The sequence below is a fragment of the Podarcis filfolensis genome, assembly GCF_964270895.1.
Source record: "Podarcis filfolensis genome assembly, chromosome: 11".
NCBI classification, from domain to species: domain Eukaryota; kingdom Metazoa; phylum Chordata; class Lepidosauria; order Squamata; family Lacertidae; genus Podarcis; species Podarcis filfolensis.
Window position 1 is genome coordinate 56,614,617 of NC_139613.1, and position 27,902 is coordinate 56,642,518.

At 41.1% G+C, this 27,902-nt stretch overlaps 1 protein-coding gene and 1 long non-coding RNA gene across 3 annotated transcripts in view; one reads left to right on the top strand and one right to left on the bottom strand.

Moving 5' to 3' along the window:
• The first annotated feature begins 250 nt into the window (after nt 1-250).
• The window catches only part of LOC310744834 (uncharacterized protein), a 54,388-nt gene continuing 26,736 nt past the window's right edge, over nt 251-27,902 (top strand). Inside the window, exons 1-7 of one of the 2 annotated variants that reach the window (XM_083576568.1) lie at nt 251-607; nt 3,636-5,758; nt 7,935-8,049; nt 9,531-9,613; nt 9,951-10,076; nt 11,924-11,982; nt 12,280-12,430. In XM_083576568.1, coding sequence (XP_083432694.1) covers nt 3,751-5,758; nt 7,935-8,049; nt 9,531-9,613; nt 9,951-10,076; nt 11,924-11,982; nt 12,280-12,430 — 2,542 coding nt within the window. In that variant the 5' untranslated portion in view covers nt 251-607; nt 3,636-3,750. The remainder of the gene's footprint in view (nt 608-3,635; nt 5,759-7,934; nt 8,050-9,530; nt 9,614-9,950; nt 10,077-11,923; nt 11,983-12,279; nt 12,431-27,902) is intronic. The other variant, XM_083576567.1, reaches the window with a different exon arrangement.
• LOC310745134 lies at nt 11,100-25,297 on the bottom strand. The gene is made up of 3 exons (XR_014539971.1): nt 25,077-25,297; nt 12,308-12,438; nt 11,100-11,148 (listed from the first exon to the last, which is right to left on the bottom strand). It is a non-coding gene; the product is annotated as an uncharacterized lncRNA (long non-coding RNA).

The window sequence follows — 27,902 nt, forward strand, 5'->3', positions numbered from 1 at the left end:
TTTGTCAGGGTCAGGGCGCCTCCTAGTGGAGTCAGAAGGCCTGTGCCGGTTTTTATTCCCTTTCCTCGAAGCCCCTCGGAGCCTCCATCACCTCAACTCGCAAGAAAGTCCAAAGTGTTGCCAGGGAATTTGGCGGCAGGGAAGCGACAGGACGCCCGGCGGCGGCTCCCCTGCGCCGTATGCCAAGGCACCTGGACCCCCTTTCCGGCGCGGGTTCGAGCTGGCGACCGCTTCGCGCAAAGGGACCGCACGAAACCGGCGCGGGGAGTAACGAGAAGAGCCGCTTGGCGCTCCTGGAAGGAGAAGCGCTGAGGGGGAAACCCGACGTCCCTCTTCGGAGGCTAAGCCGCCTCCCCGCCCGCTTTGCCGATTCCACCCCCAGCGGCCGGTTTCCACGGGGACAAGAGCCCCGCGCCGGAGGCAGCAGGAGGCGGCTGAGGCGCCACCCGCAGCCTCACTCCCTGGCTGGAGAGGCGCCGCGCGGGACGGGGCTCCTTCGCGAACAGGGGCGCCCTTCTCCCCGCGCGGAGCGACTTGCGCCGACAAGGAGCATCCCGCTCTTCCCAGGCGCGGCCCCGGAGTCTGGCCTCTGCCGCTCGGTGAGGAGGTGCGTTTCCACTCGTAGCCCCCCGTCGGGGACGCGGCTGGCTCGAGGTTTTCTCCTCAGAGGAGAAGCCCCGGATGCAGCCCTGGCATCGTCCCGCTTCGTCCCGCCTTCGGGCCCTTAGTTCGCCCCCCTCTCGGGCACTTGCTGAGGCGAGCGGGCCTTTCCTTCTGCTGCCCTCCACCCTTTCGTGTAAAAAGAGAAATAAACCTCCCATAAGCCCCGTGCATTTTCTGTGCGCGAATCTCTCACGCCTCACCAGAAATTCGCCGGTTTTGTGAAGGGGCGAACTTGGGGAGGGACGCGCGCGCGGGGCCAGATCGGATCTTCTGGGCCTGCCGAGATGGGGAGGGAGAGAGATTTGAAACCTCGCCGGAGACCTAGAAACGCTGCCTTTCAACAACAAGCAGGGTTCCAGAAAGCACATTACAGCTTCTGGGCAGTATCCAGCACCTGAGAGCAGCGCCGGATTTATGTATAAAATTTAACGGGGGGGGGGGACGACACTGGATGTACGTTTCCAAAATATAAGATAAAAAACAACTTCTTCTTAATTTTTATTTCAGTTCAACAATTACTTTGATAAAATACATATTTTGTTATGTGCAAATGGCTTTATATACCTGTTAGGTCCATAAATTACCATCTGCAGTGGTGTCCAAACTTTTTTCAAAGAGGGCCACGTTTGATGAAGTGAAGGGCCGTGAAGTTGTTGCGCTTTTTTATGATTTTACCCCAAAGTTGTTGAGCTTTTCTTAGGATTGAAGTTGTTGAGGTGTTTTTTTAGGATTTTACCCCAGGAAATAAACTGCCACAGGGTCCGGATTAAAACGACCAGCGGGCCGGATTAGGCCCCCAAAATGGACTTTGGACATGCCTGCTATATAGCATATATTCAACACAAAAAGCAGCGACAATTTGTTGTTGACAAAGGACAGCTGGACATATAAAGGGCTCCATTACCTTCAGGAGCTGAGGGCCTCATCAAACCAAAATCCGGCCCTGCCTGAGTGCATTCGCTGAACTTTGATATATTTGTGCAGCACAGTGCTCTTTTTCTAGAAAAAGAGGTGCTGGATTTGGCCACGATCTTCTCCCTTGTTCTCTTTGAATGGTGGAGCTGAGCTCCACTGAGCTCCGGCTCTAAAAAAAAGCCCTGTTTATATGTTATGGAGTTGCAGCATATTGTATTTCTATATAACCTCACACAGCAGCATGTTGGCATATGGAAAGGGTTTACACAGCACACAATGGCCTCATTGCCAGGGAATTTTGATGCTGTGAGACATGTTTTCCCCTCTGTCTTAAGATCCAAGTAACAGTGGACTCATTGCCTTCGGTTGTTAATTAGCGTAAGGCAATCACGACAACATGAGTTCATCTAACCCTCTTTTTGAAAAGTCACTGGTGCCTTCTGGGAAATGAAAAAACAAGCTGTATGCATTATTATTTTTTGCCTGTCTTCTCCAAATCACCCCTTGATGCCTTTGTTTCCTCATCTTTGTCTCTTCCTCCTAGACTTAACATTTATTTCCCATATGGGCTGCCCTTCTCAATATTGAAGCAATATTGAAAGTGAACTGAATTAATATCCTGTCTACAATATTATATTAAAACAAGAGTACAATCAAGTTACACCTTTAGGTGGCAGCTTGAGACTATATTTTATTTTGAAAATGAATACACAATTTTGTTCATCTGTAATTACTATATTTGACATGAGAGACATGTGTCCAGTTTTGATTTGTTACAGTCCACCTTTTCTTTATTCAAGAAAAGGAGACCTGTGCTTTAGGTCAAAGCAACCAGCCTTACTTAGTTAGTTAAACTGGGAGATAATGACCTGCCCAAGATGACCCAGTTGGCTTTGTGGCCAAGTGCATAACTGAACTTAGCTTCCACATAGCTCAAATGGCCACTGCACCATACTGATGTCTTTCTCTTCTTGATTATGTGGTTGAAGTAGCTTGGTTTTCTTTTAAAATAATTTCTGGGCCTCAATCCTGAAAAAGGTGTGTTCAGAAATGAAGCTTTCATGTTGCAGCCAGCCTATACAGTGTTTTTATCATTACCCTTTCTAGTAGTGAGCTCAGGTGCTGAATGCTGACAAGATTGTCACAGAATCGGGACTACTAGGAATCAAGAGGGAGGTACAGAGTTGTTTGGGAATTCCTGATTCTTGGAAAAGGACAGAAATATTTTTGGGGAAACCCCTGAAGGCCCCCCAAAAGCCTCCCTTATACAAAAACCAAACCCACCATTGAGAACTGGTCATGCTCACTTGCCCCAGAATGTGACTGTCAGCTAGAAAAGAAAACGTGGGGAGGGGAGAGACAACAGGGGAATGTCCTGGTTCCTCTTAGCTTATACTATTCAATATGTGACTCAGTGAAACGTTTTGTTTCATGCCTACTTGCTCCTTCTAATAGCGATCTTTGGTGGCTGAGTGCCTATACATATAGCAGTGAAACTCAGTAGCAGAGAATTCTGCATATCTAAGGAGTCTCCCAACAAATACACACACACACACACACACACACACACACACACGCAGCGCGCAGTCCAATAAAGACCCATGGGGTTCCATCAATATAGATAGCAGTTGAGGCTATAGAGGTAAGAATTAGGACTAGATCTGCTTAGCTTCAGCAAAACCGCAACATTTGTACAAATAATTCATTGGGCCCTTTCCCACCATATTGTTTGTTTTTTCATGCATGGTATCGATACGCCATCTTACAACTACGTTTTTAGGACATCTCACTACAAGATAGTAAAACCATTTGAAATGCATAAACAATGAATTTTTGTTCTTCTTTTAACCTGATTCTGCTTGACGCTTCAGTGGGCTGGTTTTTGCTACAATCTTGTTGGTGATCCCTACCTGTTAGACAAATGCAAAGGTTAAGAAGGTGGCCCTGACTGTAAAATTTATGACAGAATAGACATTTTACCCATGTGGACTATCCTGTTTGCACTGCCAATAAATAATTAGAATAGCTTTCATGTATAACTGTGTTTGTTTCAACAGATTGAGCATCTGTCTCCTAAGGTAGAATCACTCTGCTGGAAGTGAAATTGATACGGCATGTACACAGAATCTGACATTCTCACGACTTAAGCGGCTAACTTTCTATGGAAGGACAATGTCTGGCACTGTTGGTGATGCTAATAGCCCAAATTCAGTCAAGGCCAAAGGTATCCCATTACATTCTGTAGCTGGTGCTAGCATGGGCTTTCAGCAGCCCAACAAGTCTCTAAGCAGAGGAAATCATTCAATTCAGAGACTCTCTAGCGTGAGCTATCCAAGAACGGAACAAGAAACAAGTAACACAAATGAACCACCACACAGAAAATGTTTAAGCAGTACCTACATATCAAAATTGGATAATCAACTACTTGAGGATGCAAGCATTCCTGAGACACAGAAACTAAGAATGGTTGCAAGATGGGCAGAATTGTTTCATGATACATCTGTTGTTTGGGACAACCTGCAGGAAACTGGAAAATCTACCTTGGATTATGATACAGTGGTTCAAAATAGCAGTGGTGAAGATGCCATAAATAAAAATGCTGACGATTTGGAAATGAAGTTGTTACATGCACCTGTTTTAAATCCTTTCATAGCCTCTGAAAATAGCTCGGCGCGTGCTGAAAGATGTACTCCTCCTGTTTTTTTATGTTGTAATACATCGCCTCATCCTTGCAAGAGTTCTGCTCAAGCAACTAAGCCTGAGAGAGAAGGAAGGGATATTGTGCTTTCCACCAACATTTCAGAAGAATGTGAAGTTGAGGATGACATGCATAGTAGCACAAGAGAAGCCAGTTCTTTAAATGCGCATAATGTGTGCAAGCTGGATGATTCATGTACAATTACAGTGGACCTGCACAAAAACGAAACTTTTTTTTGGCCTCCTCTCAGTGATAGTTCAGATGAGGAATTTGCAGATGTGAAGACTGATTGTCTAAAACTACCAGAGAGCAAGGAACACACAAGCCCTCTTAACAGTGATGTTGAGGCAGAAAATATTAAACTCATCAATTTATCTGTGCTGGAAGGCAGACACTCCTTCACAAAAAGTTCTGACATCTGTGAAAAATGGAATCCAGGAACAGAAAAGCTCTTGGAGATCAAAGAAAACAAATGCAAAGATTTCATGTGGACTCTCAAACCTAAAGCTTCCAGTGGGACCAATGATGTTGGAGAGACTACAGACAGAAACATCCCTTTTCATCTCAAAGTAAAAAAAGATGCATTAAGGGATGGGAGTTCAGACTTTCAGCCTCTAAAGAAAGGCATCGATCAGAGAAATGCATTTAAATCTGAGCATATGCTAGGGATGGTTAAAACTCTAGAAAGGAAGAATATCACAGAAGAACAAGCAAATAGTACATCTAATGGAAACAGAGAAGAAAGGGAAACAGAATTTAAATTCCTGATGAAAGAGCCAGCCATGCAAATTAAGAGTTTCTGTGGGAACACATTATTGAACCCTTCAGAAAACAGTACTTCAGTCTGTTTGAATCACAGTTATAAAAGCACTTGCTTGGGCAGTAGTAGTGACTGCGTTTTGTTAGACATGCTTCTCCAGTTTACTGATAGTGTAGAACATAAGTCCAATACAGTTCCAGTATATGTGCACGGTGATATACATGAAAATGTTTCTGAGGGTGTTGCAAAATCAGTAGTAGGTTCTAAAAAGAATACAGAAGAATTTCTTGTCCCAAGAATAAAAGCTCATGGTGATGAGAAGCTATTTTGGAATGACAAATCCCAGTTTGATTCCAACCACAGTGATAGTGTTTTGGCAAAATATTACTTCTATTTGAGTTATCTCAATAAGTCCAAAAGGCTTCAGCAAGAGGTTGGTGGCAATCTTCTCTCTTGTCAACAACATTTTGGAATTTCTAAAGAACCAAAAATATCCGCACTCGACTACCTTAAGGGTGGTAATATGTATGAGCATAAGGCTACTGAATATACGAACGATGACGTAAGCTACTGTGAGGATAAAAGTTCTGAGGTTATAAAACAGCAAAGCCTTCCTGAAAAACAGGAATCAAAGCCTTCTTTTTCATGTAACAGCCCTGAACATTTATCTAGTCTATTACTGACGGAAAAAAAACAATTGGAGAATGGACACATTTCGAAAGGTAAAAATAGACTGATGTTGTCTAGCAGGATTGTGATGTATATATATGATTTTTTTCCCTTTTGCATAAAATAACGTGTCAAAATAGCTACATTGTTGTGAACATGGAATATAAGTAGATATCTGCCAAATTTAATTGAAATGGCTTTATTTCTATACACGTTGTGGGGTCTCAGTTTTCTGTGTTACGAACATAGCCTTCAACCCGTTTGTAAACCCATAAGCACACAAAATATGATTTATTGTTTTAAAACTCATAGCCTACGCCAATGCGAAGACTTGTATTAAACAACCTAGGCTGCACTTACTTAACTGAGTGCACGCACCACTGAAGACAGTGACACTTCTGAGAAGATGTATAAAGGATTGCACTTTCCATATGTTGCACGTCATACTTTTAAGTGCCTTCAGTTAAGCTACTGTGACACCCAGAGGCTACTATGTGTGTGCAAAATGTGTTTGAAAATTGCTCTAATGATGACGTGCCTCCTTTCTCAGGGACTTTGTATGGGGGAAGAGATGCCTGCCTATTAATGTACTCACCAGGCCCCCGGCTTTCTAGCCACTTGGAGTGGCTTGGACCTTCACAAAAAGACGGAGAACATTTAAAAAAGGCAGCCCTTTGACCACCTCACAATAATGGAAGAATATTTAAAAATCAACATTTTTATGTGGATTTTCAGAAACAACCAATAATATGGGACAGAACATACCTGGAACCAGCCACATGCAGAACTGAGACACACTGTGAATAGACTGATCCATCCATTCCTAGCAAAAGGCTAGGAAATGCCGGGAATTATGAATGAATATCTTTCCCAATATATTATTTATTTGTTATGATTCTGCTTAATAACATTAGAAGAATTCTGAGTGACCTGGTCCCATGCTACTCCAGTAATGTTTATAGCGTAGAACCAATATTGGGTGGGGTGAACTAGATGGCACTGCCAACTCTGGGTTCATTTGAAGTTGTGTCACATCATGGATATGGCTCCTATGCTTCTGCAATAATGCATGGGCAGAAAAAGAAGGCAAAGAACAAGCAGGAGTGCATGGCCAAAACAACTGTTTACATTAATCAACATAAAGCATAGGAAGGCTGGTTTCAAGCCAGATGGGTTATTGCTTGGTCTAATTGCTATGACACCGCTCTTGATAACAGAGTAGGGGTGGAAGTCCTCTTCTGGTCACTTCATGTGGCAGCTGGTACAGCTTCATGTAAGGAGAAGCTGAGCATGTGACACTACTCTACATTTTCTGGACCAAAACAAGTGTGATGTGGGAACTCTATGGTCTGTTCTCCCAACACTTCGCCATCATCAAAAAGCAACTGGATCAGAGCTCTAATTTTGATTGGAACAGAAGGTGAGCTCTAAGGGAGTACAGTACAGTTTACCCTTTCCCTTTCTGTGGTGATTTTGTGACTGAACCTCCCTTCAACTCCCTTTATCATGCCTGTTTTTAGCTCCCAAGCAGAGCTAATAGCAGTTTGGAGAGGGAAGATTGATTGTGGAAGTAGGGGAGAAGAGTTAAACATTATCTCCCTAGCACCACCTCTGCTGTCAAAATCAGAGCACCCACAGCTGTTTTTGAGCTTTACTTTCTAATTTGTTTTATGAAAATATTGGGAGAACTGACTATGCATCTCACAGACCATATCTGTTTTGGCCATTTTAAGTTGCCTTTTGTACCATCCATGCCTTACGCTTGGCAGTGAATTAAAAGAGAAGATGGTCTGAATATATATTTGGGAATGAATTCATATGTAAATATTGGCGCTGTGGTCTAAACCACTGCGTCTCTTGGGCTTGCCGATCAGAAAGTTGGCAGTTTGAGTCCATGCAATGGGGTGAGGTCCTGTTGCTCTGTCCCAGATAAATAGGTATTGCTGCAGTGAGAAGGTAAACGGCGTTTCTATTGCACCAGAAACAGTTTAGTCATGCTGGCCATGACTCGGAAAGCTGTCTGGACAAACACCAGCTCCCTCGGCCTGAAACGAGATGGGCGCCACACCCCATTGTCACCTTTGACTGGGCATAACCATACAGGGGTCCTTTACCTTTACCTCATATGGAAATAGGCATCCATGTTTGTAGATGATTATGTCATAACCCTTGAGTCTGCTTTTATTGTTATGACTATCGAACTACCTGTGACTGCATTGTCTTTTGTAGGCAAGAAGCTTTTGGGGGCCATGAAAATCGGCACAGATGCGGTTGGTCTTAAGAGGTGTTCCGAGAGATCCAGCACTGTATGTTCATCTTTCACACAGAGAGAGATGAAGCCAAGGTTTGCCCTTTTATGTTTTAATATTTACCACCCAGTGATGTATTATTGAATGTATTTTGTTGGCTTTTGAAAGAAGGATGGGTTTACCCTGATTCCCCACAGATAGCCTAAGTGAAATGTCTGTGTTAATTTCCCATGATGTCAAGATTAAAGTTTTACAAAGAAACTAATAGACCATCCCTTTAAAAACAATGGTTTATGTCTTAAAGAGAACTTTGATTTATTGTGGTTTTCCCTGCAGGCCTCTTCTCATTTAATTTAAAAGGCTAGTTGGGAAAGTGTTTCATTAGAGCTGATACAAGAAACCCTAATAATAGTTGTAATAACTTTCTACACCTATGTGTACATTTTTTTCAGCATCATAATTATGTGTTATCAAAATGTATGGGTTTCATCAGTGATGAATATATTCATCATGTTTTGTGCTTACATAGGCAGAAATTAGCTGATCATTTTTTTTTCTTTTGGAATATCTTTTTTGTGAATTAATTTAAGCAATTAAAATACATTATTTGCCTTTTAACTGATTAATTATAATTTAAATAAGTTTGTGTTTTACCAAAACAGCAATATTGGGTGTCTTTTGCAATCATTAAGGATGTGTAAAGTATCTACTTACAATCTAATCCCTGTTACTATACAAAGCTATGTTTAATATTTTGTTATTTTCTTATAAAATTTAATAACCCCTCAAAGATAAACATGTATGTTCTTAATCTGTAGTTTGCCCAACTGAAAGTCCTTCTCCACAAAAATATTGTGAGAAAGGTCGCTATTATTCTTTCCTTTTAGATAGTTTAGAGGGGACAGTGGCTTAGTTTAGGCATGATAATTTTGAGCTGATTAAACTTTGATTTATTGGCCATGTGCTTGTGTGTTCCATCTTCTCCTGCATATTCATTGTTGCCTAATTTGAATGTGTCCAGGTGACCTACACACACAATTAAAAAACAACCATCATGTTAACAATAAAACAGTACTTTGCTTTGGCACATCTATCTCTTGATTATAGTTTCCTGTGACTTCTGAACCTGGTTTTAACTTCTGGTTTGTAAGTCCCAATTAAACCATGGTTTCTTGATTTGGATGTGAGAAGCAAGAATAGACTCATATAGGAAGGAACAAAGAAGGGGAATGTGATGATATAGCTCATTCTTTGACTGATAGCAAATGATAAGCCATGGTTTATGTCTGAACTGTGTCACTATCTTAGCCAAGAATGAGAAAGGAATTGAAGCCATATATCCAACATAGATGTCATCTTTTCCCAACCTGGTGCCCTCCATATTCATTTTGTACTACATCTCCCATCATCCTGACTACTGGCTATGCTGGCTGTTGTTTGTGAGAGCTGAAGTGGAAAATATTTAGAGGGCCCCAGGCAGGGGAATACTTTTCTAAGTCAAACACTCCATCCATCCGTATCAGCTCTTGTGGAGTATTTTTTCCCCATTTAATTTTGTTTGTTTTTCTTTCAATAGATCACAACATACTCAAAGACCAGCACAGACCAGTGAAAGAACATGGAGAGGAAGTTATAAGTCTCAGATCTGTCCATCTTCAGGTGTGTGAAATCTGGAGTGACCTACTTGGTGTCAAAGCCTCTGTTCTTATATTTGTTTCCATGTGTTGCATGTGAAAGGGGTGCAGGATTGTGACAGTTGGCACTGTCCTTGCAGGAAACAAGAGCTGTCCCCACCCTGTTTCCTCATGCTTTGCATTGTGGGAGGCTTCAGAATGAGTGCCATGTGTCTGCTGTAATTTCTGCAGATAATGTCAGACATCCTGGATGATTTGGCTCAGAATAGTTTTCTTGATCTTGTACCTAAATGTTTGTAGAATAGGATATATTGCTCCAATAAGCCTTCTTCCCCCAGTTACACATTTCTCCTTTAATATAGGCTGCAACCCTTGTAAACAGACCAGTATGCATTCCGTCTCTGAAACAACTGTACCGTGTAAATATCAGAAGAAAACATCTAATAATCAGAACACAAGGAAAAGTTTTCTTAAAAATGCAAATGCATGTAAGTTAATGCCTATATATATATATTGTGAACTGAGATACAGCTGTCAATCATTCTGTGGGTTTCCTTTTTCGGGGGGGGCGCATATCTCTTGTTTTTTCATAGAAGTGAAACCAATTGTATACAGGAAAAAACCCCAAACCCCAATTGGGTATGCATAATCTTCTGAGCCTGACCTAAAGCAACTCAGTAGATTTTGGTCCTAATACATTTAGCATGTGAAATCCATCACTGGGCAATCCGCACTGTCCACTTTAGTGAAAAGGAAGATGTATATGTGTGAATCAGTTGGACAAGTAAAGTGCCTTTTGATCTGTTGGAAATATGATGAGTGTGTATTTTCTAATTTCTCTGGAAGAGTAACTGCGTTCAGAAAATCTACAGTCCAAACAAAAAAACATGTCCCTGCCCTCACAGCTCTCTTGCTTGTGCAAGCTCCTCCATTTATTTCAATGTGGAATTTTACTTATTTCCAATGAATTAGATAGGAAAACTTGGTATGCACATCTCAGCTTCTGTGCCCATAAGAAATACCTGAATTGTGGCATCACAATTTCCTTTTTTGTGTATTGAGGTAGATGTTGGAAAATGAGAGTACCCCTAAAAATTTCTTTTAGGAAAAAAGCACTCGGCATACATGTACAAAGGTTACAGGGTGAGGCTGAGAAGCTGCACTCTGGTGACAGAAACATGAGAAGCCATCTTATACCAAGATGAAGGGTCTATCTAGCTCATATGGTCTGTTGACAGTCAGCAGCCATCCAGGAATTTGAACACGAATCTTCCTTTCTCCATCTTACCCGAAGATGCCATGGTTTGAACCTGGGTATGCAAGATACAGTAAGTGCTCTACCGCTGAGCATTTTGTGGAGGTGGGTGACATATTTGCAGAATATTATTCTGTGATCCTCAATTCTGCATGGAGAATTAAATGGAGACAAATGTGGAGCACGAGGGTGTTTTTGCATCCAGCACTTCCATTGATTAATTGATTATTTATTGATTGATTTGGAGCTTGTCAGTTCCTCCTCCTCCTTGCTTTCCAGAGCTGAGTTGATCTGCCAATGAGCTCCTGAAGCAAGCAGAAAGCGTCATGTGAAAAACAACAACACCCAAACCTCTCTTTAGATAAAAGGCTTACAATTTTATTTTTTTCCCCACAGGGTAATTCAATAGATGAACTACCATATTTTTCGCCCCATAGGACGCACCGGCCCATAGGACGCACCTAGTTTTTTGGGGGGGAAATAAAGGGGAAAAAAATTATTCCCCACCCAGGTGCGCTGCGCTATTCCCAAAGCTTTGGGCGTGCTGAGCTCAGCACGCCCCAAGCTTCTGGGTGCAGGCAAGCTCTCCGCTAGCCCTTGGAGAGCTGGGTCTCCCACGGCTAGCGGATAGCTTCCTGAAGCCTCGAGAGCGAGAGGGGTCAGTGCGCATCGACCCCCCTCGCTCTCCAGGCTTCAGCGAAAGCCTGCATTCGCCCCATAGGACGCACACACATTTCCCCTTCATTGTTGGAGGAGAAAAAGTGCATCCTATAGGGCGAAAAATACGGTATATATAGTCATGATGCAAAAATTGACGTGATCCCATTTGAATACCGGGATTTTTTAAGAGAGCTTCACTATTTGCAGTTATAGCGGAACCCATTTCTATGCAGTAATTCTTATAGACTTATGTTTGTTATAGGCTGGTATTAAAAAATATTCAGACTACAGATTTTTTGAGACACAATGCAATTAAGATAAGGTCAAGTTATGCAATATTTTGATCGAAAGGATTCTGAAAGGTTTGTCGAATTAGTGCAACTTTAGGGGATCCCAAGTAAAATCTTTTTGCTTCCACAGGGACAGAACTCAGACAGGAGCATGAAACTACTGTTAAAGAATATGATGAAATAAATACAGTAAGTATATTTTATGGTAAGTATATTTTGTGTGCTGAATAACATAGAAGTTAGAAGTTTTGGAAACAATTTTTTAAGATGGGAGACTGACGTGTTTCTGTCCCATCAAGAATAGGCTCCTCACAGTTGCTAGTGAGACAAAGAAAAAACAATTTTGAAATTGGATCAACTGAGTTTTATTTCCTTGCTGTCTTGCTCAGGTGTGTGCCATTACTTTGAAGTTGATTGGCTTTCTTCCACCCCCTACCCCACCCCCAATTATTTGGCACAGCACACAGGAATCTTTTTGATTTTTAGGAATGGCATAGTGACAGCAAGCTCCTACCATGGCTCCTTCTTCCTGATGAATTGTGGCTTTGCATCTTCTCGCTGCTGACTCATAAAGATATTACTCGGGTTTCCCAAGTTTGTCAACGTTTTTATCGGCTTGCAGGAGATGCGTCCTTCTGTAAGTACCTTTGGGAATGGATAAATCCTAAGGTAACCAGCCTGGCAAACTCAGGCACCATGGTGCCTGCAAAGCCTTTCACTGGTGCCCTGGGCGGGTGACCCAGGTTCTGAGGTTTCATGGGGAACGGGGAGTCCCTAGTCCTCCTAAAAAGAAAGTTATTGAGCAAAATGTGAAAGCACCTTCTAAGCAATTTCTATGAAATGAGATCATGTATGGGCATCTTATACTAGTTCTGAGGAATGTTCCTTGCTGCTATTAGATAGCAACAGCATCAGTGTATGTTTGTGTAAATCAATATTCAGGACCAGTCAAAGATCAGGATCAGTAGGACATAGCTGACTTAGTACGGTAAGCATAAGATTGTCAGGGAGGCTGTCTTGTCTAATTTTGTCTTACACCACATACTCCCTGGCAGCCATTTTGTTATGTCACATCCCCACATAGCAGCTATTTTTTGACTGGCGCCTCCACACCCTCAAAATTTGATATATGCCTGTTGGTCCAGAAAAATCCCCCCTCCCAATTCTACACACAGAAACTGACTGTATGGGCAGATGAAAATTACTTCAGTGGTGGTGATGAGACATCTGAGGGCAGAAGGCTTGCTTTCAGGGTGTCAGGCAGCCTACATGGTGCACACAGCTCTGTGTCCTCCCCCACCCCATTGCCCCCACTCACTGCTCTTCCTGGTGCTTGCTCTCTCTTTTTTTTATATTGGTTTTAATTCATTTTGCTACATCCAACATTAAAACAAGTGAAGAAATAAACATACATAACACATACATACAAAAAAGGAGTACATAAATAAAGGAAATAATAAAAAAACAAAAGAAAAAACATCACCTAACATAAAACACCAACTAACTAACTTACATTAACTAAATAACTAAATAACACACAACATTAATTGACTTCCCTTCATCTCGGTTTCAGAATATATTATATGATTTTTTATCTGCAGTTTCTTTTCCTCAAAAGACTCTTTACGTCACAAGTGTTACGTCACACCTACTGTGATTTTTAGATTTTTTACCTCTGTTTCCATGTATGTCATAAATTTATTCCATTCTTTATTAAACTTTATGTCTTTTTGATTTCTTATTTTCTGTGTCATTTTTGCCAGTTCTAAATAATCAAATAGTTTGGTTTGCCATTCGTTTATAGTTGGGATTTTTGATGTCTTCCAATTCTGCGCTATTAGAGTTCTGGCAGCCACTGTCGCATACTGAAAGAGTGTTTGGTTTTCCTTTTTGATTTCCTCCCCAATTATCCCCAGCAGAAAGGCTTCGTTTTTTTTTATAAAGGTATATTTGAGGATTTTTTTTATTTCATTGTAAATAGATTCCCAGAATTTTTTGATAGGCTCACACAACCACCACATATGATAGAAATCGCCCTCCTTGATCTTGCACTTCCAACATAATTTATCACCAGTTTTATATATTTTTTCCAATTTTACGGGTGTTACATACCACCTGTACATCATTTTATACATATTTTCCCTGAGTGTTGTGCATGCCGAGAATCTCATACCTTTATTCCATAATGCCTTCCATTTATCAAACTCTATGTTATGTCCGAAGTCCATTGCCCATCTGATCATTACCTCCTTTACTTCTTCATCTTTGGTGTCCCATTCAAGTAACAGGCTATACATTTTCGATAGGAGTTTTGTTTTACTTTCTGGTATTTCAATCTGAAATCTAGATTTTTTCTCACTTATCCCATTCTTTTTATCCTCAGACCATATAGAATTAATTTGGTGAAATTGGATCCATCCTGTCAATTTGTTCTTTATTTCTTCATAAGGCCTAATCCTCCAACCGGTCTCTGTTTTTACTAGTAGGTCTTCATATGTCCATCTTTCTCCTTCGATGTTTATTTTTTTTATTGTCAGGATATCTATTGGCGATAGCCACCAAGGGGTCTTCTGTTCCAATAATTTTTTGTTTCTTTCCCACACTTCCAGCAGTGGTCCTCTAAAAATGTGGTTAGAAAATCCTTTATGAACCTTTCCCTTGTTACGCCATAGGTAGGAGTGCCAACCAAATCTTATATTAAATCCTTCTAGATCTAACAAGTCTTTATTTTTAATAACGATCCAATCTTTGACCCAACAAAGACACGAGGCTTCATAATACAACTTTAAATTTGGAACTGCGATTCCTCCCCTATCTCTTTGATCTGTGAGTAGTTTAAATCTGATTCTGGGCCTTTTCCCTTGCCAGATAAATTTAGAGAGTATTTTCTGCCAATCTTTGAATACTGAGGTTCCCCTGATTATCGGTATATTTTGAAATAGGAACAACAATTTCGGTAAAAACTCATTTTAATCGCTGCCATTCTACCCGACCAAGAAAGTTTTATTCTATTCCAGGTGTCTAAGTCCTTCCTTATTTCTTTCCATGTAGTTATGTAATTATCTTCCATCAAATTTATATTTTTCATCGTTATCCAGATTCCAAGGTATTTTACTTTTTTTGTTACTTTAATACCAGTTTGAGATTCAAGATGGTTTTTTACCTCCTCTTTCACATTTTTAGTCATCATTTTAGTTTTTGTTCTATTTAATTTAAAACCAGATAATTTTCCAAATTCTTCTAACAGATCTAACACCTTACTAACTCTCTTTTGGATCCTCTAAAGACAACATAAGATCGTCAGCATATGCTTTCAATTTGTATTCTTTCACTCCAATATTTATTCCGCGTATCTCTGAAGTTTTCCTTATCTTATTTGTAATTATCTCTAACATCATAATAAACAGAAGAGGTGACAGAAGGCACCCCTGCCTTGTACCCTTCGAAATTTCAAAGGGTTCTGTTAAGTTATTATTGATAATTAATTTGGCACTTTGTTGTGAGTAAATTGCTTTTATTCCTTCAAGGAATGTGCCCTCTATCCCTGTCTTTTCCAAACATTTTATAAGAAAACGCCAGGATACATTGTCAAAAGCCTTTTCGGCGTCAATGAACATTAAAGCTGCGGGGATTTCATTTTTGCATTCTAAGTATTCAATGATGTTTATTGTATGTCTTATGTTGTCTTTTATTTGCCTATTAGGTAAAAAACCAGCCTGATCGGTATGGATGAGGTTAACTAGACACTTTTTAAGTCGGGTCGCCATTACGTCTGCGAAGATCTTGTAGTCATTGTTCAGTAATGAAATCGGTCTGTAGTTCTTAATGATCTGTCTGTCCGAATCAGGTTTCGGTATCAACGTAATGTATGCTTCTTTCCAGGATGCTGGTGTTCTTCCTCCTCCTAAAATCTCATTCATTACTTCACATAGCACCGGTGTTATAAATTCTTCTAGGACTTTATAATACTTGGCCGATTCTTTTTTATTTCATTAGGGTCCTCCAAGATTTGTTCTTCTACTTTTATTTTATTAATAACGTTTTGTTTTTTCCTTTTTCTCAGTTGCCACGCCAGAAACTTTCCAGTTTTATTTGCCGATTCAAAAATTTTTTGTCTCATTAACTTAATTCCCCATTCTACCTCTTGATTTATTAATGTTGAGTATTGTGCTTGTAATATCTTGTACAGTTGCTTGTTCCCTTCATCACTCGGTTTTTCTATCAGATTCTTTTCACATTCTCTCAATTGTGTAATTAACTCTTCTTCTTTTTTCTCTCTCACCTTTCTTCTTTGACTATTTTGTTGTATCAAAAAACCTCTTAGCACTGCCTTACTGGCATCCCAAACTATGTCCATGTTTGTCTCCTTATTGATATTTAAATCAAAGTAGTCTTTTAAGGTGGTTTTAGCCTTTTCAATCACTTCTTCTTTTTCAAATAAATAGTCATTCATTCTCCATCTGTACATACCCTGAGTTTTCCAATTTAAATGTAATATTATTGGGTTGTGATCAGATAGTGTTCTAGGAAGTATCTCACATTTCGACACTCTTATTGTTAATTCTCTTGATACCCATATCTGATCCAACCTGCTCCAACTCTGATGCGGCTCTGAGAAGTGAGTGAATTGTTTTGTCATGGGGTTTTTATATCTCCATATATCTATTAAGTCTAAATTTTCCTCGAGGTCATTAAATGATCTCGGAAGTTTCCCTTGATTTAGATTCTTCCTCTTTGAGCTTCTATCTAGTTCTGGTTTCGGCACTCCATTTAGATCTCCAAGTAGGACCAGTTTATTATTCTCTAGATTTAATAAGACTTGTTCCAATTTTTTGAAAAACTCCAACTTATTTGTATTTGGCGCATAGACTGTCACCACGTTGAGTTTTTCTCCCTGAAAATTGATTTGCACTCCTAAGATTCTTCCTTCCTCGTCCTTACATATCAATTTAGGTTCTAATTTCTCTTTCACATAAATTGCTACCCCTCTTTTTTTCTTGGAATCTGAGTTAATGAATTCTATTCCCAACTTTTTATTTATTAAAATATTTGTGTTTTTTGGCAACATGTGTTTCTTGGCAACAGATCACATCAACATTTTTTTTCTTTATAATTTTCTCAAATTTATTTCTCTTGGACTTTTCATTAAAGCCATTCACATTCCACGACAGAAACTTAAGGGTCATTTCAGCTAACAACCCTCTATCCTAATTTCTGATTTAAATTCTGGTGCTTCTGTTTCCAATAGTCTCTACCTCTTCCCCCTCCTTTTCCTCCCCCGATCCTGCACCTTCCGCCTCCTCCTCTGTCTCCCCTCCCCTCCCCTCCCCTCCAATCCCTCGGCCTCTTTCCCTCCTCTCCCTCCTCTTTCCCTCACTCTCCCCTCTCCTCTTCCAAATCTTTCTTCTTCCCTACCCAGGTCCTTTTCGTATCTTCTCAAAAACTTTCCGCCTTCTTGTGTGTCTATCAGTTTGAACTTTTTATTCTTATAAAAAAAGGAAATCCCTTCTGGGAATTCCCATTTGTACTGTATTGTATTTCTCTTCAGGACATTTGTTAAATACCTGTATCCTTCCCTCTTGCGCAGAATCCTAATTGGAATTTCTTTATAGATAATGATTGGACAACCTCCAATGATTAACTTTCTTTTATAGCTTGTTCTTAATATAGTATTCATTTCCATTGAATTAAATATTACTAAACAGTCACCAGGGATTTTTTTTATTTGATTTGTTGTGATTTTCCTCTTATTCTAAACACACTTTCTATCGTGTATGCTACTTGTTCTTCTTTTATTTCCAACCATTTTGCAAGTTCTTTAACCATTTTTTCTCTTATATCTTCATTTACTTCTTCTGCAACTCCTCAGAATTTTAAATTAAGTTGTTTCTGACGCATTTCTGTCATGGCTAAATTGTCCCATAATTGATTTTGCATTTTATTTAAATCTTTTACTTCTTCCTTTAATTTTTCTGTTTCTTTTTTTGGGTCTCTCAGATCTTTTTGAGTTTTTTTATTGGTTTCTTCAATTATTTTTGACTTGGCTGTCAAGTCTTGTACCTTTCTAGAGAGTTCTCCTACAGCACTTTCTATTTTCTTATCTATCTGTTCCTGTATTTCTCCTAATTTGTTTTCCATATGCAATTCATTTTGCTTGAATTCCTCTTTAATCTTTAGCCATAAAATGTCTAAATCTCTAATTTCCTCTTGTCGGGATACCTTTCTCTCTCCTGGTGTCCCTCCTACTTTTTTCCCATTTTTCCCCTGGTGCTTGCTCTCTGTCAATTTGGAACACATACTGTAATGGTGTGAGCAGGCATCGCATTAGTAGAGCAATGCTTGTGATACCTGCTGGAACCTGTTGCATTGCATCCATTGTCAGTCATACTCAGAGTAGGCCCATTGAAATTAATCGACATGCTTAGCTTAGGTCTATTAATTTCAGTGGGTTTACTCTGAAAAGAATTAGCACTGTGATACAGCCAGTTATACATATTGTGTATGTTTTCCTGCCTCACAATATAGTAAATCCACGTGTATCTATCGTCTGTTGTTGTTTAGTCGTTTAGTCGTGTCTTCGTGACCCCATGGACCAGAGCACGCCAGGCACTTCTGTCTTCCACTGCCTCCCGCAGTTTGGTCAGACTCATGTTTGTAGCTTCGAAGACACTATCCAACCATCTCGTCCTCTGTCGTCCCCTTCTCCTTGTGCCCTCCATCTTTCCCAACATCAGGGTCTTTTCCAGGGAGTCTTCTCTTCTCATGAGGTGGTCAAAGTATTGGAGCCTCAGCTTCACGATCTGTCCTTCCAGTGAGCACTCAGAGCTGATTTCCTTAAGAATGGATAGGTTTGATCTTCTTGCAGTCCATGGGACTCTCAAGAGTCTCCTCTAGCACCATAATTCAAAAGCATCAATTCTTCGACGATCAGCCTTCTTTATGGTCCAGCTCTCACTTCCATACATCACTACTGGGAAAACCATAGCTTTTACTATAACCTGGCTAGCGTGTGAAATGAGTGAAATTGTGCGGTAGTTGGAGCATTCTTTAGCACTGCCCTTCTTTGGGATTGGGATGTAGACTGATCTTCTCCAATCCTCTGGCCACTGCTGAGTTTTCCAAACTTGCTGGCGTATTGAGTGTAGCACCTTAACAGCATCATCTTTTAAAAATTTAAATAGTTCAGCTGGAATACCATCACTTCCACTGGCCTTGTTATTTGCAGTGCTTTCTAAGGCCCATTTGACTTCACTCTCCAGGATGTCTGGTTCAAGGTCAGCAACCCCACTACCTGGGGTGTACGAGGCATCCATTTCTTTCTGGTATAATTCCTCTGTGTATTCTTGCCACCTCTTCTTGATGTCTTCTGCTTCTGTTAGGTCCTTACCACTTTTGTCCTTTATTATGGCAATCTTTGAACGAAATGTTCCTTTCATATCTCCAATTTTCTTGAACAGATCTCTGGTTCTTCCCATTCTGTTGTTTTCTTCTATTTCTTTGCATTGCTCGTTTAAGAAGGCCTTCTTATCTCTCCTTGCTATTTTTTGGAAATCTGCATTCAATTTACTGTATCTTTCTCTATCTCCCTCGCATTTTGCTTGCCTTCTTTCCCCCGCTATTTGTAAGGCCTCATTGGACAGCCACTTTGCTTTCTTGCATTTCCTTTTCATTGGGATGGTTTTCGTTGCTGCCTCCTGTATAATGTTGCGAGCCTCCATCCATAGTTCTTCAGGCACTCTGTCTAGCAAATCTAAATCCTTAAACCTGTTCCTCACTTCCACTGTGTATTCATAAGGGATTTGATTTAGATTGTATCTTACCGGCCCAGTGGTTTTTCCTACTTTCTTCAGTTTAAGCTTGAATTTTGCTATAAGAAGCTGATGATCCGAGCCACAGTCAGCTCCAGGTCTTGTTTTTGCTGACTGTATTGAGCTTCTCCATCTTTGGCTGCAGAGAATATAATCAATCTGATTTCGATGCTGCCCATCTGGTGATGTCCACGTGTAGAGTCGTCTCTTGTGTTGTTGGAAAAGCGTGTTTGTGATGACCAGCTTGTTCTCTTGACAGAACTCTATTAGCCTTTGCCCTGCTTCATTTTGCTCTCCAAGGCCAAACTTGCCCGTTGTTCCTTTTATCTCTTGATTCCCTACTTTAGCATTCCAATCCCCTATAATGAGAAGAACATCCTTCTTTGGTGTCGCTTCTATAAGGTGTTGTAAGTCTTCATAGAATTGGTCAATTTCAGTTTCTTCAGCACCAGTAGTTGGTGCATAAACTTGGATTACTGTTATGTTAAAAGGTCTGCCTTGGATTCGTATCGAGATCATTCTATCATTTTTGAGATTGCATCCCAATACTGCTTTCGCCACTCTTTTGTTGACTATGAGGGCCACTCCATTTCTTTTCCGGGTTTCTTGCCCACAGTAGTAGATATGATGGTCATCCGAACTGAATTCGCCCATTCCTGTCCATTTTAGTTCACTGATGCCCAGGATGTCAATATTTATTCTTGCCATCTCATTTTTGACCACATCCAACTTACCCAGGTTCATGGTTCTTACATTCCAGGTTCCTATGCAATATTTTTCTTTCCTTTCGCTTCCAGGCATGTCCACAACTGAACGTCCTTTCGGCTTTAGCTCAGCCGCTTCATCAGCTCTGGATCTACTTGTACTTGTCCTCCGCTCTTCCCCAGTAGCATGTTGGACGCCTTCCGACCTGAGGGGCTCATCTTCCAGCGTCATAACTTTTATATGCCTGTTGTCTTTGTCCATGGAGTTTTCTTGGCAGGGATGCTGGAGTGGCTTGCCGGTTCCTCCTCCAGGTGGATCACATTTGGTCAAAACTCTCCACTATGACCTGTTCATCTTGGGTGCCCTGCTCGGCATAGTTCATAGCTTCTCTGAGTTCTTCAAGCCCCTTCGCCACGGCAAGGCAGTGATCCATGAAGGGGATCTATCGTCTACCTATCATCAAAGAATCCAGCAGAATCCTTTGATGGATCCAAGTCTCTTCTATGAACAGAAGGAGGCCTTCTGTTTACAGAAGGTCTGGATCCAACCTGCCATGTGGGGCAGAGCTGCTATACTACTTTCTGGACAGGTGGGTTGCTACTGCATCCAAGGAGGCAGGGGGTGAGGCTGGAGTGGTGCAAATGCACTGATGAAGCCAGTCCAGCACTCCTGCTGGTGTGTTTGCACTGTGCCAGTCTTCCTGCCGCTTTACCCCTTGCTCCTACTGGTAGGCAAGAGCAACTTTCCTTCTGAGAAGCTAGAAAAAAGCAGCTCTGCCCCACTCTATGAGCCATTTCTGGCTACAGAGCCATGGCTTCTTATCTTTGGATAATGGAGGGGTCTTGTAATTTTTCTACAGAGAAATTCAGCTTCTCATTTTACTACTTCCTTCCTTAAAAAGGAAAAACAAAAACAAAATGATGTTTGTTTAAAGTGCCAGCTCCCATTGTATGAAAGTGGGCCAGCTCCTTCTGGCAAATTTCTGAGAAAAGGAGCGTGCTTAGGGCTGTGGCTAGGGAGGAAAACAAACTGAAGGTCAACTGCTGTAGCAGGTACACCTGCGCTTGTGTCACATTCCCACACTGAATTCCAAAGCAAATACTGAACACCTTGGGCAAACAAAGGTGGGCAATTAGACAAAGCCAAGTGCTGCAATTCACTAATGCTGCATAAATGTTGTAGAAGTGAATGCCTTCCTGCCTTTTTGTGCTTTGTTTTTAATAACCAAGGTTAGCGTTATGCCTGATCTTTGACTCTTTACAGAAAACTTCTGGTTTGTTTCGTGGCTGAAGCAGCTTGCAAACAAGAGAGAAAAGAGCAAATTTATGGCAAAAGTTTCAGTAAGGGGAGGGAATGGGTGAACTTATGTATGAACTTCAGTAAATAAGCCAAACAATAAAATAAGTTTGATTTCCTGGAGGGCAGGTAATGCAGAGTTCTTTGTGGTGACCTTTGTGGTGAACTTTCTGGTGACTTGGATGCAGCCAGGATTGCCCGACATATCTTTTATTTCTTTTGATTTTCTGAAGTGAATGCTTTCTGCATGGTTGGTGTTGCAAACAAGGTTTAAACTTTATGGGAAGAAAATTGAAGGAAATAATGATTGAGCAGGAGGAAACAAGGAGATAACTTTCAAGCAATATGATTGCCAGGATCCAAAGAGGCTGACGTGAAGCTGGGAATACACGCTGAGCCTTACCTTCCGAACACTCACCACGTTTGGTGGGGCATTCAGATTGAGGCCAAAGCGGCACCATGCATTTAAAACGCTATTATACTACTCCAATAGTTACAGCTTTCCGCGAAGAATCCTGAGAACTGTAGTTTGTTGAGGATGCTGAGAGTTGAAAAGGGACCTATATTACTCTCACAGAGCTACAATTCCCAGAGTTCCATGGGAAGAGGGATCAGTTTTTAAACCAGTCTGGAAATGGTAGCTCTGTGAGGGGAATAGGGAAGCCATGATTGTTAAAGTAGTGTAATACTGTTTTATATGTGTGGTGCAGATGATGTGGCCTAAAGGTAAAGGTAAAGGGACCCCTGACCATTAGGTCCAGTCGTGACCGACTCTGGGGTTGCGGCGCTCATCTCGCTTTATTGGCCAAGGGAGCCAGCAGACAGCTTCCGGGTCATGTGGCCAGCATGAGTCAGCCGCTTCTGGTGAACCAGAGCAGTGCACGGAAACGCTGTTTACCTTCCCACCAGAGCGGTACCTATTTATCTACTTGCACTTTGACGTGCTTTCGAACTGCTAGGTTGGCAGGAGCTGGGACCAAGCAACAGGAGCTCACCCCGTCGCGGGGATTCAAACCGCTAGGTCCTAGGCTCTGTGGTTTAACCCATAGCGCCACCTGTGTCCCTTGCACATGTGGCCTAAATTGTACCTAAAACAGCACTCTTCTTTCTAACAACTGAATCTTGCTTAACAGATTCTGAATGTTTTCACAGAACATAAAATGTTAGCAGTAACAGCCAAGGCAATGGACAGGCTACAGAGGGTTGCTTGTGCTTTCATGGGCTAGAAGTGGGGCCAAAGAGAAGCTTTTGGGAGCACTCTACCATGGAAAAAAGCAGTGCTGGAAACAGCCATAAATGGGACAGGAAAAGGAGGAGACTACTATGAGTTGAAGACCATATTAAAAATCTGAAGGACCCCAACACCGTCATACATGGGTGTTCAGAGGGTGCTAGTGTACAAAAGATCTCCCCTGATTCCACCTTCCACACTAAGGCTGGACTGAATACCTTCCCTCCTTCATCTTTTCTTGTTTTGGAGAAGTTAAACTAATAAATCGGTAACAGTTTGTTTGCACAGCTTATAACAGATGACTCTGCTTTGAAAGAGCACTTGATCTGTGAGCTGTTTGTGCCAAGCAAAACTTCGCCCCTAAATAAAACACTCTTGAACACAGGAAGATGCGTGATTTGCAGCCCTAAAAATGGTACTGATTTTCATAGAATAATGTTCATTCATGCAGTGAGTATTTGAAATTTCTCTGTGTTCATTGGCAGTGGTGGTCGTATTATCCTTATTTAGACTGCTGTATTTATCTTTGCTTCCTGTAGAGGAGAGGCGACTAACCTGTGGCCCTCCATATGTTACTGGACTTCCCGCTCCTAGCCAATATGGCCAATGGCCAGGGATGATGGGAGTTGTTGCCCAACAACAGCTGCAAGCCGCAGGTTAAACACACCTGTTGTCGAGAAACATCAGCATTTCACTATTGTTCTAAATTGCCTCTCACTCCTCTAGGGGCACGTGGAAAGTCATTTGGAGAGCCAGTTTATAAATATCGCACAATAAAGAAAAAAAGAGAGAGGAATGCAACATCAGAATGAAGACATAAATTTTTACAAATGTTGTATATGCTAATGCACTTGTCAAACTGTTCATTATTTATGGACAACATCAAGGCCCCTGCTCTTCCTTCTTATAGTTATTTATCTTTAGACTGGACTTAGACCAGATAGCCATTGAAATAGAGTACTGAGGACGCATGACCATCCTAGAGGTCAAGCTGAACCAGGCTTTATGAGCCGGTGTGATGGAGTAGTTAAAGTGTTGAACTGGGAAGAGGGAGACCTGTGTTCGAATCCCCACTCTGCTATGAAACTTGAGATGGTCACTCCAGCCTCACCTACCTCACAGGATTGTTAAGAGGAGAAAATAAAGACAGTGAAAGACTATGAATGCTGACTCTGAGCTTGGATGAAGGGTGATATTAAAACATCCTAACTTCAGTGGAGAGTCCACATCCCTTTGTAGAGCCACAGCTGCTCCTGGGGTGTTTATATGGTAGTGTGATCAGCCACACACCAGTAGGGTGAAGATGGATAAATGAAGAGCTGTTGAGGCTTTGAGGGGGAGCCAATAAGATACATGATATATGGGAGACCAGTGCCAAAATAACATGGCTCTGTCCCAGCTCTTGAAAAGAGCCAGTTTCAAGGCTCCAAACTGGGTTCCTGAACATAAAAATATACAGAAAATGGTTTAATCTTAAACTGCATATTTCCAAACCATTTTATCTTTAAAGCCCTAAACGGCCTCGACCCAGTATACCTGAAGGAGCGTCTTCATCCCCATCGTTCTGCCCAGACACTGAGGTTCAGCGCCGAGGGCCTTCTGTTGGTTCCCTCATTGCAAGAAGCAAAGCTACAGGGAACCAGGCAGAGGGCCTTCTCAGTAGTGGCACCTGCCCTGTGGAACGCCCTCCCATTAGATGTCAAAGAGATAAACAACTACCTGACATTCAGAAGACATCTGAAGGCAGCCCTGTTCAGGGAAGTTTTTAATGTGTGATATCTTAGTGTATTTTTGGTCTTTGTTGGAAGCAGCCCAGAGTGGCTGGGGAAACCCAGCCAGATGGGCAGGGTACAAATAATAAATTATTATTATTATTATTATTATTATTATTATTATTATTATTATTATTTGTACCAATCCATACCATTAACCCTGGGATTCATATTCAATTTATTTATGAATATATAAAACATCTATATTTTTTCCTTTTTTGAAATAGACAGGGTCAAATGCTGTGCCAGGTGATTAGTCACTGTTGGGAAGCATGGGTGTAGCCAGGACTTTTGTTGGGGGGGACAGAACTGACATGATTGGTCAGTTAGTTAAGTATTTCTATTGTTTTTCTTGCTCTAGGGGAGGCAGCTCTCCCCCCCGTCCCCCCTTAGCTACATCCATGTTGGAAACCGATCTATGAGTTTTTAAATGTGTAGGGCACGTAGCGATTCTCATCAAACTTTTGCTACCTCCTTGCACTGTTTCTTGGCCAAGTCTCTTTAACAGTTTACCCAACAGCTGAATGCTAATTCCGTTGCTATGTACACTAGTGAGTGACGATAACAGGACACACAGGAGGAGAGTCAAACCCTTCAAAGAGCCCTTTCCTTGCAAATACGTCTGGATGACTTACTCAGTTCTTGAGAACCTCTTCCCACAGTACTGCTGACAACAGGAATCAAATGGCTCCCTGCCCCACACACATTAAAGCAGTTTCATTAAAACAAAGTGTTTAGCTCTTTCTGCTTCATGCTAGGGATGTTAAGGCCTGATACTTTTATCTCTCTTTCCTTGGCCACAGCACATGCGGGGGGCTGCTAGTCAGTCACCTGTAGCTTAACATATCCTGACTGAAGGAGCTGGGTTCTTAAACACAAGAAAGAGACCAGGGAACTAACAAAGGAGGTATCAGCTGGGAGTGAACCACAGGGAACAAAATCATTTTCACCAGTTGAGGATTAAAAGCTGTTTCCCCCGAGAAGGGTGGTGGGCAGGGGAAGGCTTGGAGACAAACACTTTTGGGTACTGCCAGGATTGTATTTGGCAGAAATGCTGGGCTTTTAACAAGCCTGAGGCTACGTGAATATGTGCATATAATTTCAGGTGGTTATTCTTTTCTTTTTTTGGGATGTTAATGGGTTTTTTAATGCTGGGGCTAATAAGCTGGGTCTTGCGCACAGAGTCAAGCAGTGCAGAACTAATTAGCTGACATCATCAGCGCTGTTGCTGGAGAACGTTGATACAAGGGAGCTGAACGGCACAATCTGATTCTGGGAATGAAACCGGGCATGACCGACGGCTCAGCTATTCTTCATGCAAGGCTGGACCTAGTTGTGAGCAGCAGTCCTCAAGTTACTCAAATCTGATTAGTTTGTTAGGCTGGAAACAAAGGTAGCTATTGTACTAATTGGACACTTCTGCTTTTTTTATTTATCTACTTGATTGACAAATTTATATACCAGCCTTCATCAAACAGATTCCAGACTAGTTTACAATAAAACAATGTAAGCCACAACATGCAAAAACAGAATAATTTTAAAAGTAGCAGTAAAATGTAATAAAGAAAATGTTTTACTGCTCTCAAGATGTATTGGTCCTCATGTGAAAACAGTGATGGCATAGGTGAAAGACCATCAGTATGTACAAAGTAAGAATTCCTCAGTTTTTGTTTCTTATTTTTCCAGTGTTGAGTTCATATTGCTACATTTCCATATCAACTTTTTTTTTAAAGCCTTCACAAAACTTCACTAGCATTTTAGTGCACAATTGTTCAAATAAACTTTAGTTTGCACTTTTTCTTAATAAGCACATTTCTTCAAATAATTCCCTAATGTTAATATATTTTGTGTGCTTGTTATTGCTATGGACATGTCCCCTAGTATATGAATTTCTGTACACATTTTGTCTGAGAACTGCATCACAAAATTCAGATAAATGTGAATTTTGAAGAATAGCTGCATCTCAAGTAGCAGATTGTTATGGGAAGTAAGAATTAGGTAAGAATTTCTCCCCCTTCCCTAATAATATGAGGTGCTAAGGTTGAGAATTCATTTCCTAATCCCTGGGTTTGAGACCAGGTAGGCTCCGTATGTTTGCTAGTTATATTTCGTATTATCTTATATCCTGGAGTCATTGGTCCTCATGTGCTACTTTGTTTTGTTTATGGCATTTTATCTGGAGTAGAGAATCTCTTTTTATTATGACAAAATGTATATTGTTGCATTCTTACACTGCTGCCTATTATATTTAAAAGGCATTCACTAGAATTTCCTCCTTGCCCAAGACTTTTGTTTCCCCCACGTGCTTTCTGTTAAGTTTATACAATAGGTATGGGTTGTCTGCTCTCTCTGTGCTAGATGTTGTGCTTTTCAAAAACTATTTTTATAGGTTTATCCATTTTTATGTACAAAAAGTGTCTCAAACATCTTATGAATGAATGAATGAATGAATGAATGAATGATGGATCACGTAGGATGGCGTAGGTCTCCTTTCATGCCTTCTGTCCCTTTTTTATTCTCCCCTCCCCACCTTGTTAAAGGACGCGGGTGGCGCTGTGGGTTAAACCACAGAGCCTAGGACTTGCTGATCAGAAGGTCGGCGGTTCGAATCCCTGCAACGGGGTGAGCTCCTGTTGCTCGGTCCCAGCTCCTGCCAACCTAGCAGTTCGAAAGCACATCAAGGTGCAAGTAGATAAATAGGTACTGCTCCAGTGGGAAGGTAAACGGCGTTTCCGTGCGCTGCTCTGGTTCACCAGAAGCAGCTTAGTCATGCTGGCCACATAACCTGGAAGCTGTACGCCGGCTCCCTTGGCCAATAAAGCGAGATGAGCGCCGCAACCCCAGAGTCGGCCACGACTGGACCTAATGGCCAGGGGTCCCTTTACCTTTACCTTTACCCCACCTTGTTGTTGTAGTGTATCCTATGCAAAGGGGCAGGTTATCTGTAGGGATGATTCCCTATATTGCTTCACAGTTCCAGGAGTGCCTTCCATAGTTCTGTATCCTCTGCTCATCTGCACTACCACCACAAACAAAGGCCTTTGGCATAAACTTTAGCACTGTGAGAACCTCTGTTTTGATTTAAATCAGCACGCTAGTGTGTAGCCCTCTTAAGGTTTTCTTTTTTTTTTAAATAATATTTATTCAGAATTTTGAAGATTACAAAGAGAAAAAAGAAAAAAAGTAAAAAAGACAGAAAAAGTACAATTATTTAAAAAAAAAGAAAAAAGCAAAAGACCAAAAAACAACAACAGATTAAACCTTTACATAACTTTCTTCCTTTACTTCTTTCCTTGA